We start from the raw sequence: 17,152 nt of genomic DNA, 5'->3' as shown, positions 1-17,152 counted from the left end.
ATTACAGGTCTAAGTTCAAACTAATGCTCACTTCTGACATCACAGGTCTAAGTTCATACTAATACTCACTTCTGACATCACAGGTTAAGTTCAAACTAATGCTCACTTCTGACATTACAGGTCTATGTTCAAACTAATGCTCACTTCTGACATCACAGGTCTAAGTTCATACTAATGCTCACTTCTGACATCACAGGTCTAAGTTCAAACTAATGCTCACTTCTGACATCACAGGTCTAAGTTCAAACTAATGCTCACTTCTGACATCACAGGTCTAAGTTCAAACTAATGCTCACTTCTGACATTACAGGTCTAAGTTCAAACTAATGCTCACTTCTGACATCACAGGTCTAAGTTCAAACTAATGCTCACTTCTGACATCACAGGTCTAAGTTCAAACTAATGCTCACTTCTGACATCACAGGTCTAAGTTCAAACTAATGCTCACTTCTGACATCACAGGTCTAAGTTCAAACTAATGCTCACTTCTGACATCACAGGTCTAAGTTCAAACTAATGCTCACTTCTGACATCACAGGTCTAAGTTCAAACTAATGCTCACTTCTGACATCACAGGTCTAAGTTCAAACTAATGCTCACTTCTGACATCACAGGTCTAAGTTCAAACTAATGCTCACTTCTGACATCACAGGTCTAAGTTCAAACTAATGCTCACTTCTGACATCACAGGTCTAAGTTCATACTAATGCTCACTTCTGACATCACAGGTCTAAGTTCAAACTAATGCTCACTTCTGACATTACAGGTCTAAGTTCAAACTAATGCTCACTTCTGACATCACAGGTCTAAGTTCATACTAATACTCACTTCTGACATCACAGGTTAAGTTCAAACTAATGCTCACTTCTGACATCACAGGTCTAAGTTCAAACTAATGCTCACTTCTGACATCACAGGTCTAAGTTCATACTAATGCTCACTTCTGACATCACAGGTCTAAGTTCATACTAATGCTCACTTCTGACATCACAGGTCTAAGTTCAAACTAATGCTCACTTCTGACATCACAGGTCTAAGTTCATACTAATGCTCACTTCTGACATTACAGGTCTAAGTTCAAACTAATGCTCACTTCTGACATCACAGGTCTAAGTTCATACTAATGCTCACTTCTGACATCACAGGTCTAAGTTCATACTAATGCTCACTTCTGACATCACAGGTCTAAGTTCATAACATCTCTTGCTCCATCTAGCCTTTACGGCAAAAATGGAATTATATTTAGAAGAAAAGTATAATGCCATGAACGAACCAGGTTGTTCATCCCCTGGAAGGGAAATGTTTTGAAAATACCTCTGAACTGTGCCAAGTTACAGTAGATAGAGAGCTGTGTGGCAGTACGGAGTCAAGCCCCCCCCCCCAGTTTAACTTGACACTGATCAGGAAATGGTTTACAGGTTAACTGTTTACTGCAGTGGGCTAAATCAGGGTCACACAGTGTGTTTCTTGGTAGTCTTAAACAAATGTACTTTGAAACAAAAGTTTACACCTCACACACATGGTTATGGGCTTCAAAAAAGACCCCTGTACCATGTCAGATAGAGTTGGAATGTATTTTGAGTTTGCATCCCAATATTATACTTTATATACATGAAAGAAAACTGAAATATAACTAATCTGTTTGACATTTAAAAAAAAATGTAAATGCCGGTCTTTCTAAGGTTTATTATTTTGATAACATTCCACCCATGCGGCCACTAGGTCATTTGACTGCAGGAAAGGGCTATCAAGGTCTCTGAAATGGTGAAGGTCTGTTTAAAGGTTGTGCCAAAAACAACCACAAGGACCTGTTGGTATGTAGCTAACTTTTCCTGCACCTCCAATTAAGTCTAGTGATACAGGAAGCAAAGTCACTATGGCTAAGTGGAAATGAATGTTGAGTCATGAGTGACTTTCCAGGTCTGCTTTGGAAAGGAGGTTGAAACCTCAATGGAAATCGGTGTTAAAAAAAATGCAGTGACGATAAGTTTCTTTCTCCTTTGAACCACAGAGTGAAGTCTGTTATGTGAAAGCAGCATTTCCACAAATCCTGGAGCTTCTGAACACAAACTTCAATTATGTCATGAAGTCGGACAACGGGCGCTATGTCAAATCCCTGAAGAAGGTCATATACAACTTTTACTCCCACAACTGCATACCCGAAATCAACGAGGAGATTGAGGTGTGTGCTACTTACTTATGAGCATTGCTACTCTAGTCTGGGAATAGGCTTAGCTAAATCTCTTCCAAAGGTCTGTTGGATTGTGCCAGACTTCAACTTTTATTGATGGCAGCATAATTACTTCTTAGAAGTAAACAAAGTGAAACAGTGCTTGGGTGGTTGGTGCATGAAGTTCAGCCTTATTAAATTGGACTATTTGAAAAGGCATAGTAGTATGCATTGATGTTAATAATGTTTCTTAAATTCCAATAGGACATGGTAACTCTAAACACATTGCTTTATTACAATATGGCTCCTTAGATATATATTATTTTCTCTAAACATTTTAAGCTGCTCAGTGATCATGGTTGTTAGATAGATGAAGTAGGGATAAGATAAAGTAGGGATAAAATACAATCAATCAATCCAGCTTCCTCAGACCTCAAATCAATTCAATTTACAGAGTACAGAGGAACAGTCACCAATATTCAATTTAGCATCGAATTCTTTCTTCAATGAGATTGTGACCCCTGATATGGCAGGGTTAACAGAATATGTTTAACAGCATGGGAAAAAAATGTGATCTCTTTTAAGTTGGCTTGGGGAGGTAGCAGGGCCCAGGAGGCAGCATAAGCATGCACACTTCAGAATGCCAGTAAGTCTGGGCAAATCATCTTGTCTATATTAGATTAGTGTTAGATTAAGGTCAGACATGAGACTGGTGCCCCGGTATGTCTCTGGGTACCCTGTGATGATGGTATCAGACAATGGTCCCTCTTCAGGTGACTCCTGTCTCTTAAGGGAATGCTTGTCCAACATCTACACTGAGGTTTGGGCTGGCTAAATGTGTCTGTTTGGCTGTAGTCTTATCCAGTATCAAATATTAAATTAACTCCTTTTCAAAACAAATTACTGGACCCAATCAGAGTGATTGATTGTATAATTTCTCAGTTGATTTCTTTCAACAAAATAAACAATTGTACTATTTTGAAATACTTTTACTTTCAAATAATTTGTTTTAGAGTGCTTCACAAAACCCTTTTAAACTATGAAATACTGAAGACTTAAGCCAAGGTGGCCAATAGCCAATGAAGTGACATTGGAAATAGGGTGAATGCACCAATTTGTAAGTCGCTCTGGATAAGAGCGTCTGCTAAATGACTTAAATGTAAATGTAAATGTAAATAGACACTTTCATTTTGTTTCTAATAATTATCTAGAATAGCCTGCTCCTCTTGCAACTTCCTTCATAGGATCGGAGTTGTCATAGTTAAAGTTGATGAAACATTCATTAGGTATGAGGCATTAACTGAGTGTCATTAAAAACAACTTGAAAGTATTTCAGGATGTTTTGAATTGTTTGTAGAGAATGTGACCCATCCCGTCACCACTCTCCCTCTCTCCTCTTGTCTCTGTCACAGGACAACCCAGTGAAGTTTGTGAGGGTGCACAGCACCTCGCCCAGAGAGGCTCTGAGGAAAGCCCGCGGGGTCATTGAGATGTACATGACCCTGATGACCAAGAGCAACGGGCCTGTTGACTGGAACTGTGAGGAAGAGTACGCTGAGGATTACTCAGAATCCGCCACTGTCCTCCCCACCCAAACCAAAGGTAGAGTGAGATGAATTATACTACATATTAATATCTATTCTAAGAGACAGTTGAAGTCATTGTGAATTGTTTACCGTCTCCCATAACTACCACATATTGTTTTGATTGTTTTTGCTGTTTGTCCCCGTAGTGGAACATTTTATGAGCGTAGGCTTAAAGGATCATCTTTCATTTGGAATGGCAGGCTTAAAAGTTGAGGAAAATATAATATTATAGCCCATTTAAAAACCAGTCAAGGCCTAAAGTATCAACAGAAAATCTGGGAAACATGCATCTAAACAATGCTAGATTTTCAAAAGCTAGCAAAACTCCCAGCAATGTTTTAGAGATTGTGTACGTGTTTACTTTGCTGTTTAATTAAGAACCAAACATTTTTGCCACACATGATTACTCCAAGCTGTTTTCAGACTATTCTCTTAGACCTACTTACCATACCCATGTTAGACAGTTCAAGGTGTCCACCCAAAAAAATGCACCCCCCTCCCCAACATAAAAAATATTTTCACATGACCTTCCCCTTGTACTGTAAATCAAATTTCACACCGTCCCCCCCTCATAGAATTAACTCTAAATAATGTTTACCACCACAAATAACAATAACTAAAGCGATCATGCGTGTATAAACGTGGATATCGATTTTGCCACTTTTGTGGCACAGTCGATGCCAAGCAGAGCTACAGACCAGAAAGTTGAGGGTTCACCGATCACCACGGACGAGCTCATGCTCCCTGTTTGTTTGTATAGGCATACATTACAAGCTGGCTGCAGACAATGACGAGTTGGGGGGAAATTAGGTTCACACAATTTCGATGCCATATTTACTAATATATGCAACAAATTTTAGACCAACATGTTCAAATGTGCAAATGCACCCCACAACCAATAAACAAAGCATACCGACTTTGCGCACTTTAATATCACGGTTTGCGTTTTCAACATCACAGTAAATAGACAACGTCAAGCTCGACAAACAGAAAATACATCCTTACCTACCTTGAAGGTCTATCCAGTATTAAAGGCTCTCCAAATGTCGTTAAACTTTTTGGTGTTCTGGTACAGATGTCTCTTTCCATTCAACAAATGTCTGCTGCCAAGTTTGTATTGATTGATTAATTTTATTCGTCAGTAAAAAGACACAGTATATGGACAAAGTACATGCTCAACCTCCAGAGGAGTAAGAGGGGAGTTTAATCCCAATTCTTACAATCTTGTTTTGGATAGTCTATAGCTTATTCTTTAGATCACATGGGTCAAACACAAGGCCTGTGGGCCGAATCCGGCCCATGACACATCTCTATCTGTCCGCCCAATGATTTGGGTTGTCAATTCAATTAGGCGCGCTTCCATACAGCCCACGATGCGCTGCACTCCAAGTCACAGCAAGTGCTGCCAACGTGCTGCACGCCAAATGGAATTGCAACACACACACACAACCCCCTCCTCCAAGGGGTGCTAAGGGTGCTGCAACACTCCCTGAAAAATTGGACCGATAGCAGGCAAAAACGTTTCCCGCAAAAACGTTTCCCGCCTCATGACTTCAAAACAACCAAAAAACAAAACCTAAAACACCATGCAAAGGAGAAACATGTAGACCTATTACAATCAATCAAATGTATTTATAAAGCCCTTTTTACATCAGCAGATGTCACAAAGTGCTATACAGAAACCCAGCCTAAAACCCCAAACAGCAAGCAATGCAGATAAAGCACAGAAACATTTGTGCAGTAGCCTCGGCTGGCTACTCAACTACAAGACATTTTGAGTGGCCATACAGCAATGCTGCATTCAACCGCATTGGTGATCCATGCATTCCCAAAAAATAAAAAGGCGACCAGTCATTCAGGGCAAGTGGGACATATATACACATTTTGCTAAACAAGTGGGGATATATATATAATATCAGTCAAATGTTTGGACATGCCCACTCATTCCACGGTTTTTCTTTATTTTTACCATTTTCTACATTGTAGAATGATAGTGAAGACATCAAAACTATGAAATAACACATTCAGTTGAAGTCGGAAGTATACATATACTTAGGTTGGAGTCATTAAAAATTGTTTTTCAACCACTCCACACATTTCTTGTTAACAAACTATAGTTTTGTCAAGTCGGTTAGGACATCTACTTTGTGCATGACACAAGTAATTTTTCCAACAATTGTTTACAGACAGATTATTTCACTGTAGCAAAATTCCAATGGGTCAGAAGTTTACATCCACTAAGTTGTTTACATCCACTAAACAGCTTGGAAAATTCCAGAAAATGATGTTGTAGCTTTAGAAGCTTCTGATAGGCTAATTGACATCATTGACATCATTCGAGTCAATTGGAGGTGTACCTGTGGATGTATTTCAAGGCCTATCTTCAAACTCAGACCGATGAGAGAAAATGTAATTACCTGGATTTATGGATCATCGAAGAGAATGATGCATTACATACAGACTTATACACAAAGCCCACAGACCGCAATACCCTGCTACATGCAGATAGTATGCATCCCCTTCCCCTCAGGAATGGTCTACCACATAGCCAGTTATGCTTTTTTTTTTTTTTTTGCAGTTATGCAGATTTTGATAGCAATGCTAAGAAAAGGACAGAAATTTAAAATGAGAGGCTACAAGGACAAAACTCTTAATGCTGCGAAGAAAATATCTCAAAAACCAAGAGGAATTGCTAAAAACTAAACCAAAGAAAAAACGCAACAGTGTTTTGCACCAAATGTTCGGAGAACATGAAAGCAATCCTGAAAAAGCACTGGCATATTCTGCAATCAGACAAAAAACATTGCACACCTCTTCAAGGAGCCCCCACTGGTGGTCTATAAGCTGGGGTTGCAATATTGGGGTTAACTTGGTGAGCTCTGACCTGCCTCCTGAGCCCACTCCTAGACTCTTGATACCTATTCCAAATGGGAACTACAAATGTTGATCATGCGCACAGTGCAATAGCACTATAAAAACATCCTTCTTCAGACACCCACATACAGTTTGAAAACTCCATGTTAGGGGTAACATCTCATGCAAGACAAAGGGAGTAATCTCTCTCATATCCTTTACATGTGGGAAAGCCTACATGGGACAAACGAAAAGACAATTAAAACAACGCAATAGCTGAACAACGCAGCTCAATTAGGCGGACTATTCAGTTACAGCTCACTTTGTTGAAGCTAATATTAAGTTCTAATTTTCAGAGTAAATAACTCACGGACATTAGAGAAGCTTAACCAAGTGTAATTCTTCCCTAAGTGTTGATACAGCTGCGTTCAGACAAACATTTCACAAAAGTACGGATATTTAACCCTTTCTCCTAGTCGGAGTCTCATTCTCCACAACTGAACAGCCAATGCATCCCTGTTGCTAGACAGAACCTTTGTGATATCTGTTCTTCCTCACTTCATTTTACTTGACCTCTACCCCAAAGTGCTCACTCCTCACCAACTCAAGGCTGTCATGGTCATTAAAACCAGACTGTCTCTTCTCCTCCCAGCGGATCCCTGATGACTAACAAAAACATATCCTGACATAATGTAAACATTATACATTACCCTCTCTCCCTCAGTGACATTGTTAGTTTCTAAGATCTCCACCCGTCTCCCCTACACATCCCAAAGCCATCTGGCTCCTACAGATAACCATTAACTTCTGATGTAAAAACAATTCTCTATCATCCCTGATACTATAGTATTACTTCTGATCTATCATGTCATTAGTATAGAAATGTTCAAATCAAATTTAATTTGTCACGTGCGCCGAATACAACAGGTGTAGACCTTACAGTGAAATGCTTACTTACAGGCATTAACCAACTGTAACGACATTCAGAGGTGGAAGAAGGATCGGACCAAAGTGCAACGTGGTAAGTGTTCATGATGATTTATTCAAAACGAACTGAACACTGAAATACAAAACAATAAACGATGTGAACAAAACAAAACAAAACAAAACAAAACAAAACAAAAACCGAAACAGTACCGTGTGGCCCAAACACTCACACAGAAACAAACACCCACAAACCAAAAGTGAAACCCAGGCTACCTAAGTATGATTCTCAATCAGAGACAACTAACGACACCTGCCTCTGATTGAGAACCATACTAGGCCGAACACAAAAACCAACATAGAAAAACAAACATAGACTGCCCACCCCAACTCATGCCCTGACCATACTAAAACAAAGAATAAAATAACAGAACTATGGTCAGAACGTGACACCAACAGTGCGATGTATAAAAAAGGCTATTAGGTGAACAATAGTTACGTAAATAAATAAAAACAACAGTAAAAAAGAAAAATAACAGTAACGGTGCAATAACAGTAGCGAGGCTATATACAGGCACCGGTTAGTCAGGCTGACTGAGGTAGTATGTTCATGTAGGTATGGTTAAAGTGACTATTGATAAACAGAGAGTAGCAGTAGTGTAAAAGAGGGTTTGGTGGGTGGTGAGTGGCAGGACACAATGCAGATAGTTTGGGTAGCCAATGTGCAGGGGCACTCGTCAGTCGGGCTAATTGAGGTAGTATGTACATGAATGTATAATTAATGTGACTATGCATATATGATAAACAGAGAGTAGCAGCAACGTAAAAGAAGGGTTGGTTGGGAGGGGGCACAATGCAAATAGTCCAGGTTTTTGATTACCTGTTCAGGAGTCTTATGGCTTGGGGGTAAAATCTGTTGAGAAGCCTTTTTGTCCTAGACTTGGTACTCCAGTACCACATGCCATGTGGTAGTAGAGAGAACAGTCTAGGACTGGGTAGGCTGGGGTCTTTGACAATTTTTAGGGCCCTCCTCTGAAACCGCCTGGTGTAGAGGTCCTGGATGGCAGGCAGTTTAGCCCCAGTGATGTACTGGGCCGTACACACTACCCTCTGTAGTGCCTTGCAGTTGGAGGCCAAGCAGTTGCCATACCAGGCAGTGATGCAACCAGTCAGGATGCTCTCAATGTTGCAGCTGTAGAACCTTTTGAGGATCTGAGGACCCATGCAAAATATTTTCAGTTTCCTGAGGGGGAATAGGCTTTGTCGTGCCATCTTCACAACTGTCTTGGTGTGTTTGCACCATTCTAGTTTGTTGGTGATATAGACACCAAGGAACTTGAAGCTCTCAACCTGCTCCACTACAGCCCCGTCGATGAGAATGGAGTACAGGAGGGGACTGAGCACGCACCCCTGAGGGGCTCCAGTGTTGAGGATCAGCGTTGCAGATGTGTTGCTACCTACCCTCACCACCTGGGGACGGCCCGTCAGGAAGTCCAGGATCTAGCTTCAGAGGGAGGTGTTTAGTTCCAGGATCCTTAGCTTAGTGACGAGCTTTGAGGGTACTATGGTGTTGAACGCTGAGCTGTAGTCAATGAACAGCATTCTCACGTAGGTGTTCCTTTTGTCCAGCTGGGAAAGGGCAGTGTGGAGTGCAATGGAGATTGCATCATCTGTGGATCTGTTTGGGCGGTATGCAAATTGTAGTGTGTCTAGGGTTTCTGGGATAATGGTGTTGATGTTACTTTGAAAGCACTTCATGGCTACGGACATGAGTACTACGGGTCTGTAGTCATTAGGCAGGTTGCCTTTGTGTTCTTAGGCACATGGACAATGATGGTCTGCTTGTAACATGTTGGTATTACAGACTCAATCAGGGACATGTTGAGCGAGCATAGAAGTGATTTAACTCATCAGCTTGTGTCACTGGGCAGCTCATGGCTGTGGTTCCCTTTGTAGTCTGTAATAGTTTGCAAGCCCTGCCACATAAAATGAGCGTCGGAGTCGGTGTAGTACGATTCAATCTTAACCCTGTATTGACGCTTTGCCTGTTTGATGGTTCACCAGAGGGCATAGCAGGATTTCTTATAAGCTTCCGGGTTAGAGTCCCGCACCTTGAAAGCGGCAGCTTTTCCCTTTAGCTCAGTGCGAATGTTTCCTGTAATCTATGGCTTCTGGTTGGGGTATGTACGCACAGTCACTATGGGGACGACGTCCTCGATGCACTTATTGATAAAGCCAGTGTCTGGTGTGGTGTACTCCTCAATGCCATCGGAGGAATCCCGGAACATGTTCCAGTCTGTGATAGCAAAACAGTCCTCTAGTTTAGCAATGTTCAAAGTTTACCCAAAATCCAACACTAACCATCCCATCTCCTCCCTCAAATGTAGAGGCATTGAGCATGTTGCTCTACCAAGGAGAGGAGGTAACATGGAGATCCTAATACTACAGAGGGAGGTTTACTGGATATCCTATTTAAAAACTTTGACCCCTCGTGGTCTGAATATTGACATTGACCTCAGGCCCTTCTTATGACCAATTATATATTCTGTGAACAGGGCTTGTAAATGAATGTATTCTTTCTACATCTTATCAGAGTGCACCTACTATGTTCCCACTGTTGATGATGCTTATTATTATTATGGTTTAACCAAACTATTACATGTAACAATATTTTCAATGAAATCAAAAATATTGAAATATATAGGTAAAATTAAATGAAATAATGTATGTTGATGCTAATGTTATGCTAATGTTAATGGCATAATATATCCAATATGCTATGGGCTATTGTCTTTTAACAGTTTAGCTCAATTCATTCTGATCAACCTAGCAATTACGACACACCCCTCACTTTTGTCATTGGTTGCACTAATTGCACTGTTGTCTACATAACCTGGTTCAAGCATTCATGGCATTACCCTGAAGAAGGCACAGTGATGGAAACATTGGTGTTTTTTACCCGGTAAATTACTGGGGGGTTATACATTCGGAGTGTGCGACTCTTTGTTTTATCATTTACAGTTTATTCACCGTCAGTCAGTACCTTTACACTAAATAAATGTGTCTGGGTGTGTGCCAGCTCATGCTTTTTATTAGACATATCAGTTTGCAAACAATGTAATAAATCAAATTAAAATTGAGTTAATATAGCCACCTACAAACATTGTCTCTTTTTGTCTTTTTTGAGTTAGGCAGCTCCAAAATGAAGCTGTTTCAGCCTAACTCAGTGCTTTCTGTGGTGGTGGGGCAGCCAGCGGAAAAATACAGATCGTAGGGGTTGGTAATGTTCTCTAGTTGCCCTGTGATTGGCTCAGTGTTCTGTCAATCATGGAGACACTACGTCACTGCAAAATCTACAGGAAGAGCAAAACAATTCAAGTCCCTTGGGTGCTGATCCAAGAAGGCTCAAGGTCATTGGCCACAGATAAAATGATGTCAAATCACGTTATATCTATCGTAGCTTTGATTGGCCTGATCATGTCAACATCATACTTTCAAAATCTTAGCTAGCAAGCTAGACAAGCAGTCATCTCCATGAATCAAGTCGACAATCTACTTGCAAATCCTTTTCAATCCTTGTCATATGAAGAGACATTATAGATAAAATGTATCTGTGCTCATCGGCCACTGGACATAAACAGTACACAACAAGTCGGAAATCGCAAATTCAACAGTGAGTGGTTTGGAAGGAATCAGTGGCTAACTGCAAGCGTTGCAAAGCAATTAATAGCCTGCTATTCAGTGGAGTGGTCCAAGTCTTGGTTTAAGGGTCTCTTTTCCAAGCTTTAAAGGAAAAACATTCACATGCAACTCCATGGGCCAGAAAAGGTTGAGTACATTGGCCATGCTGTCAATCCAGCATGACTCCTGCTGTTTTCAAAACATCTGGTAACTCAGAACTGGGAAATCTCAGAGTTCAGTGAGATCAAGACAACTTGGAAAAAAACAACTGGGAAAATGCGTTTTGAACGGTCAAAGAACTCAAAATTCCAAGTCGGGAACTCGGGCCTCTTTCTAAAGCTCTGACATGAAGATCACTGATGTCATGATTCAACCTTGTTTTTTTCTTCTTGGAGTTCCCAGTTGTCTTGAATGTACCATCAATCCAGAGAATGGCAGACTTTGATGACAAAGTTTGATGACAAAATTTGCCCACAAGAAGGACCGCCTCGCCACCTTCCTGTTCATGGTGAGACCAACATTTTCATAGGGAGATATGTATATTGTAGCAAAGAAAGTAATACTAAGTGTATGTTGTCATAACATGGCCCTCTTTGGGTACAGCCAGCACCATCCCCCCCTCTCTGCACCATCCCCCTCTCTCTCTCACCACCTCTCTCTCTTCCCCCTACACCCAGGCTTTGTTAGGCAGGTCATAATTCCTAGAGGAGTTCTCTCCTCATGGCCAGAGTAGAGTAAGGTTCACAGGAGAACAAAGGAACATCTTCCACATCACAGAACTTGAGAACTGAGCAATTTCCATGTTTTGGAGAAGGTGTACACGGTCAGGGAAGAATCCAGCTATGAACTGGTCCGTGTTGTACAATTTTCTGAAACTCTTGAGAGACAATACAGCCACATTACCATAACTCTGTTTATACAAGAGTCTCAGTTGTGAGGCTTGCATCTAATTGTTGTATAAAATTAATGAGTAAAGATGAAACTATTTGTGAAATTATGTAATGTGATTTTAAACTGTTTAATGAAGGAAACTCCAATTCACTTTCAATTATAACTAAATCAATGGCCCGCCCCATGAGCACAGACATTGATCTGACATCATGGGACAGCCCCTTTTACTGTTACGAATATAACCCCCACAGGGAGGAATTCTCTTCAGACCAGCTTACCTCGATTAAACTAAGGTTGTAATGCTTGTTGAAACTCAGAGACTATCGATACCAACAGAATAAGAGCAAATCTTTGATACTAATTACTAGTCTGCAGCTAGGAATTCTATACCATTGAATGCGAAGGCCGACAACCACCGAAACATCTATTCTATAACAACATTACTGAATGTTACTCTGAACTATCCATTCTAACCCTGAAAGAGAGAGAGATAGGGCGGACAAACTCTCCAACAGAAAGACGAATGATCCCAACAGAGATCACGACGACACACTGAGCATAAATATATATATTGATTGCAATTATTCCCGAATGAGTGAGCGTTCATGTGCAAACGTTTAGCATTTCAATGAATACGATCATCAAGTGTGTAGTGACTAATTTGCGTAATTCCCGCCTTTCTCAGTCTACACCCACTTCCCTTTTGTCCACAAATCCGTAATACCGGTTTAGCCCACTAGGGCACATCCCCTATCATTTCCTTGTAACCATATCTACTTTGTTTGTTTGTATGTGCATTTCTGTGATTATTTAGTTAGTTAATAAATAAATGATTGAGACAATTAATGTATGAAGGATTCATAGTGAAGACTGGATTTGTGCAGATAACCAACAATTTACGACGTTTGGAATGAGACTAATGTGAGGTAAAGGATAATTAATTAATTAGAAGACTAATTGATCAGTTATTAAAATATCTGAAAGTTATATTAGGAAAATATAACCTATTTTCCTTGGTGCCAAGACATTCTAGTTAATTACATTTACCTGAGTAGTTAGTCACGTAATAATAATTACAGAGAATTGATTCGATGAACTAACAGTCTTCAGTTTAATGATACCAAAGACACAACAATGTTGTGTAGTAAGCTGTTAGTAGCCCATGTGCCTCACCCTAATAAATTGGTCGCTTTCCCTCTCATAACTCAGCCTACTGTTCTGGGCTGGTGGTGCACATAGCCTGGAATAGAGAAATGTCATCATCGAATATTGTAAAGCTTTCATTGTCTGTTTATATGCCCCGTTTATTTATCCTAGGGTTCTGGCTTGGTGTACAGGAAAATTACTGTAAGAACGGCCCATGTTCTGAGCTCTGTCGCTGTACATTTCAAAAGTGCTGAACAAATAGTTTTATTGACTACGTCTGTCTTGGCTTGCTCATTAATGTCTTAATAAAAATCCTGGATTGCCTCTTATCAGCTCATCGTTCCCTTATGCCATAGTTTGTACATGTCAATTGTCAGTAGAAACAACACTTGTTTAAACAAGTCAGCCATATCAACTATGTTTTTTAAAAAGGCAGTAAATGAGGCTGAATGAACTGTTCGCTGCCAGACAAGGCTCCGCTGACAGCCAGGTGTAGTGGTGGTAAGGATTCACGACATGGTGCTGAAAAGAAAGCTCTGCTGTTGGGACAGCTTTATGTAGGCTTTAACAGTTCATGGACACCGTTTGTCACTGTTATAGTGCAATTATTTACTGTTGTGTAGTGGCATAGTTGGCATGCGTCTTAATACATTTTTAAAGGTTTTCCCCTCAAAGATTTACAGGCTGAAATCTCCACTGACAACAACCGAGCTACATTTTTTATATTTGGAGTTATTACGTACTTTTTAGGGGGTCGTAGCTCATTATGCGCATCTGCAAGCATTGCAGCAAAGGCTGGACAAATATTATTTATCTCTTTTTTTGTTTTAGTATGTTTACAAAATGCTATATACAGCATCCTATGTACATCAGTGGATATTATGAAGGCCATATTTTTTCTAATAAAACAATGGCCAGTTTGGGTCGCAGGTGTACACAGTTTCTTTTGTTAAAACAAACATAATAGCGTGTGTCAGAACTGCAACTGTGTTGTTTAGGGTGTCTGTAGGTTACCATCCAGTTGACCACAGATTGTCATGCAAATATTCTCAAATCTGCTTAAGAAAAATATGTGCATTTTCCCATCAGTGTTTTGTGTCCATCAAATTAACTTGTTGTGGATAAAAGTCTGTGCTTAAGTAAATATGTAGTGAACATACAAATACCTTCTGCAGTTCAATTCAATTGTAACGAACACAACATTCAAGTTAAATGGGTTTCCATCTCATTTTCAAATCTAGGCCTACTGATGGTTTTGTCACAAAAAAATGTTGTATAGGTACTGTATAGTGAATGTACCCACTCTTGTACTGGCATGTGTGCTCTAGCCAATAGCTCAGAGATACGGTGTTGGTATAGCCTACACAATGAGATTATTATGGACAAAACTGTGAGATTATCTTTATCTGTCAAATGGCAGCCAAGCGTCAATCATCATGTCACCAGAATAAGACCCCCAATATTTATTGAAAGGAGCATCAAGCTCATCAACGTGCACTTTCACCACCCTGTGAAGTTCATCATAACTTATTTCATCTGTGGATTGCATGATTTCCCAAGACGTTGTGACATTTTTCATCCGACATGTACTTTACTTTGAGGATGCAGGAATTCCATTTGGGGATGAACGCGTGTCTGCTTACAGGAGACTTTTGAAGTAGCCTAATCAGATTAAAATATTGTGACTGGCTGTGTTTATGCCACATATAAAAGCCAAAACATTTTAAAAGTGAAATTACACACATTTAGGCTATATTGAAGTGTTAGGTTCTAGGTGTGTGAGCTGCTCCGATTGGAGAGGAGGCAGAGTGTACATTACGATTTCGGGGAGCATATGTGGCCACGGCAGGTAGCCTAGTGGTTGGAGTGTTGGGCCAGTAACCAAAAGGCTGCTGGATCGAATCCCTGAGTTGACAAGGTAAAAATCTGTCATTCTGCCCCTGGGTGCCAAAGACATGGATGTTGATTAAGGCAGCCCCCCCCCTCTCTCTGATTCAGAGGGGTTGGGTTAAATGAGAAAGACACATTTCAGTTGAAGGAATTGAGTTGTACAACTGACTAGGTATCCCCCTTTCCCTATTATAGGATGACTTGGGAGAATGATGATCTGCAACAGACACCCCATCTCATGATCAGAAGTAGAACAGCCAGACTGGCCTGCTACTGTACCTTTCTAGACTGTATAAATTGTGGAGAGTAGACTCACAACCAATCCAAATGGAATTAAACATTCAAATCACACAGCTTCTGCGCTGTTATTCAAATGATGATTTCACTGCCGCCTAGAGTAGACTTTGGTACTCATTTGAAAACAATATTGCAATTATTCAATGCATTGTGGTGTTGTAGGCTAGTCTAGGTACAATAATTGTATTGTCCCTAAACAAGATACGTATATAGGGGAGCTTTTTGAGCTGCGTGTCTCATGTCTTCACTGTTCATACGCAGTGATGCACCTGGTCTCTCCGCTGCCTATCAGCTATTCCTTTTTGTTCATGTGGATTCATATAGAAAATATATGCAGATTTGAAGGCTTTTATGTGTGGTATGATTGCTAGTTAGCCTATTTCAGATCTGGACAAACAATCCACCTACCACTATTGTCACTATGAATGGTGGATAGAGAGCAGGATAGACAGTTCGATTGGTTGACTATATTGACCTGTGGTATGTTAATAGTTAGTGTGTTGAAAAGCATAGGTCAAAAGGGAGTACCAAACACCTTGATATAGGGGAGGAGCATGCAAGCAGATGGGGACATTTGGCTTGGATGGAAGAAATGATGTAGTAAAACCTGTAAACCAAACCCCTTACATCTTCCTCTCATCTGCCCCTAGCTGAACCTGAACCGGAACACCAGTGTGCATGTCCAACAGTGGGTCCGGTGGCCCCTGATGTCTCCCTGGTCTCTCACGGTGTATGGAGCAGTCCCCCACAGCCCACCCTCTCCCAACCCACCGCAGCCATGCAACCCAGGCCTCCTCACCCACTCTTGGGTACTCACAGCGCTGACCCTGGGGTGTTCCTAGGGAGTCCTGGTACCGTAGGACCCCCCTCCCTTAGGGAGCTGCAGGTGACTGTCCCTGATGGACATTCACTTGGAGAGGGCAGAGAGGGGGAGTTACACTGGGACTCTCGTCCACCTCCACCCACTGGAACTGAGTCAGACTCTGCACTCTATAAAACAGGCTCTAACCCCCCTTCTGCTACAGACCACCCTTTAGTGTCTTCCCCTCCCAGCCTAGTTCTCCTGGAGACTGTTGGCTCCAAGGACAAGGCTTTTTACTACCACCAGACTGAAAGGGCGATGGAGGCTTCTGCAGACAAACCAGCAGGGAGAGGAGCAGCAGGTTCACCCCACAATCTCTTTGTTTTCCCTAGGGTCAAGCTGGTCACACCTGTCCCTTTCTTGTACAAGGTGATGGGCATCACCCTCAGTAGTGATGAGAGCACTGCCTATGTGTTGGCCAAGAGGTCACTGGACGCCAGGAACTATGGAATATTCCAGGATGGAGTTTCAACAGACACCCTTCAACTACAGGACACTACAAAAACATACCCAAGCACAGAGAGATATTCACATGACTGGAACCATCCGATTGGGAGCACTACGACTGAAGCATCTCCACATTTGAAGATGACAGGGGAGGAGCCAGACAAACTACACACCACTACAAACGTCCTGGGCCAAATCAGGAAGACTGAGTCAAAACATACTAGGACATACTATGAGGAAGTCTTGAGCACAGGTAAATACTGTAGCATAGCACCCTGTTGGAACTACTTTATGTGTCCTCCTCCTGATTCAAAATACACACATTCACTTGCATAGAGAATTGGCTGTTTTCTCTGGTATGTACCTGATATTTACCTGATACTTTAAAGAAAGTATTCGTAAGTA

At 41.0% G+C, this 17,152-nt stretch overlaps 1 protein-coding gene across 2 annotated transcripts in view; it reads left to right on the top strand.

The window, feature by feature from the left end:
* csf1a (colony stimulating factor 1a (macrophage)) overlaps positions 1–17,152 on the top strand; it is a 39,861-nt gene that overhangs the window by 17,609 nt on the left and 5,100 nt on the right. For both annotated transcript variants that reach the window (XM_029682156.2, XM_029682164.2), the window contains exons 4-6: positions 2,012–2,182; positions 3,583–3,772; positions 16,089–17,000. In XM_029682156.2, coding sequence (XP_029538016.1) covers positions 2,012–2,182; positions 3,583–3,772; positions 16,089–17,000 — 1,273 coding nt within the window. The remainder of the gene's footprint in view (positions 1–2,011; positions 2,183–3,582; positions 3,773–16,088; positions 17,001–17,152) is intronic.

Source organism: Oncorhynchus nerka, linkage group LG2 (genome assembly GCF_034236695.1).
Source record: "Oncorhynchus nerka isolate Pitt River linkage group LG2, Oner_Uvic_2.0, whole genome shotgun sequence".
In the NCBI taxonomy this organism is placed as follows: Eukaryota; Metazoa; Chordata; class Actinopteri; order Salmoniformes; family Salmonidae; genus Oncorhynchus; species Oncorhynchus nerka.
The sequence above is the reverse complement of the archived record's forward strand: the minus strand, read 5'-3'. Positions and strand labels throughout refer to the sequence as shown.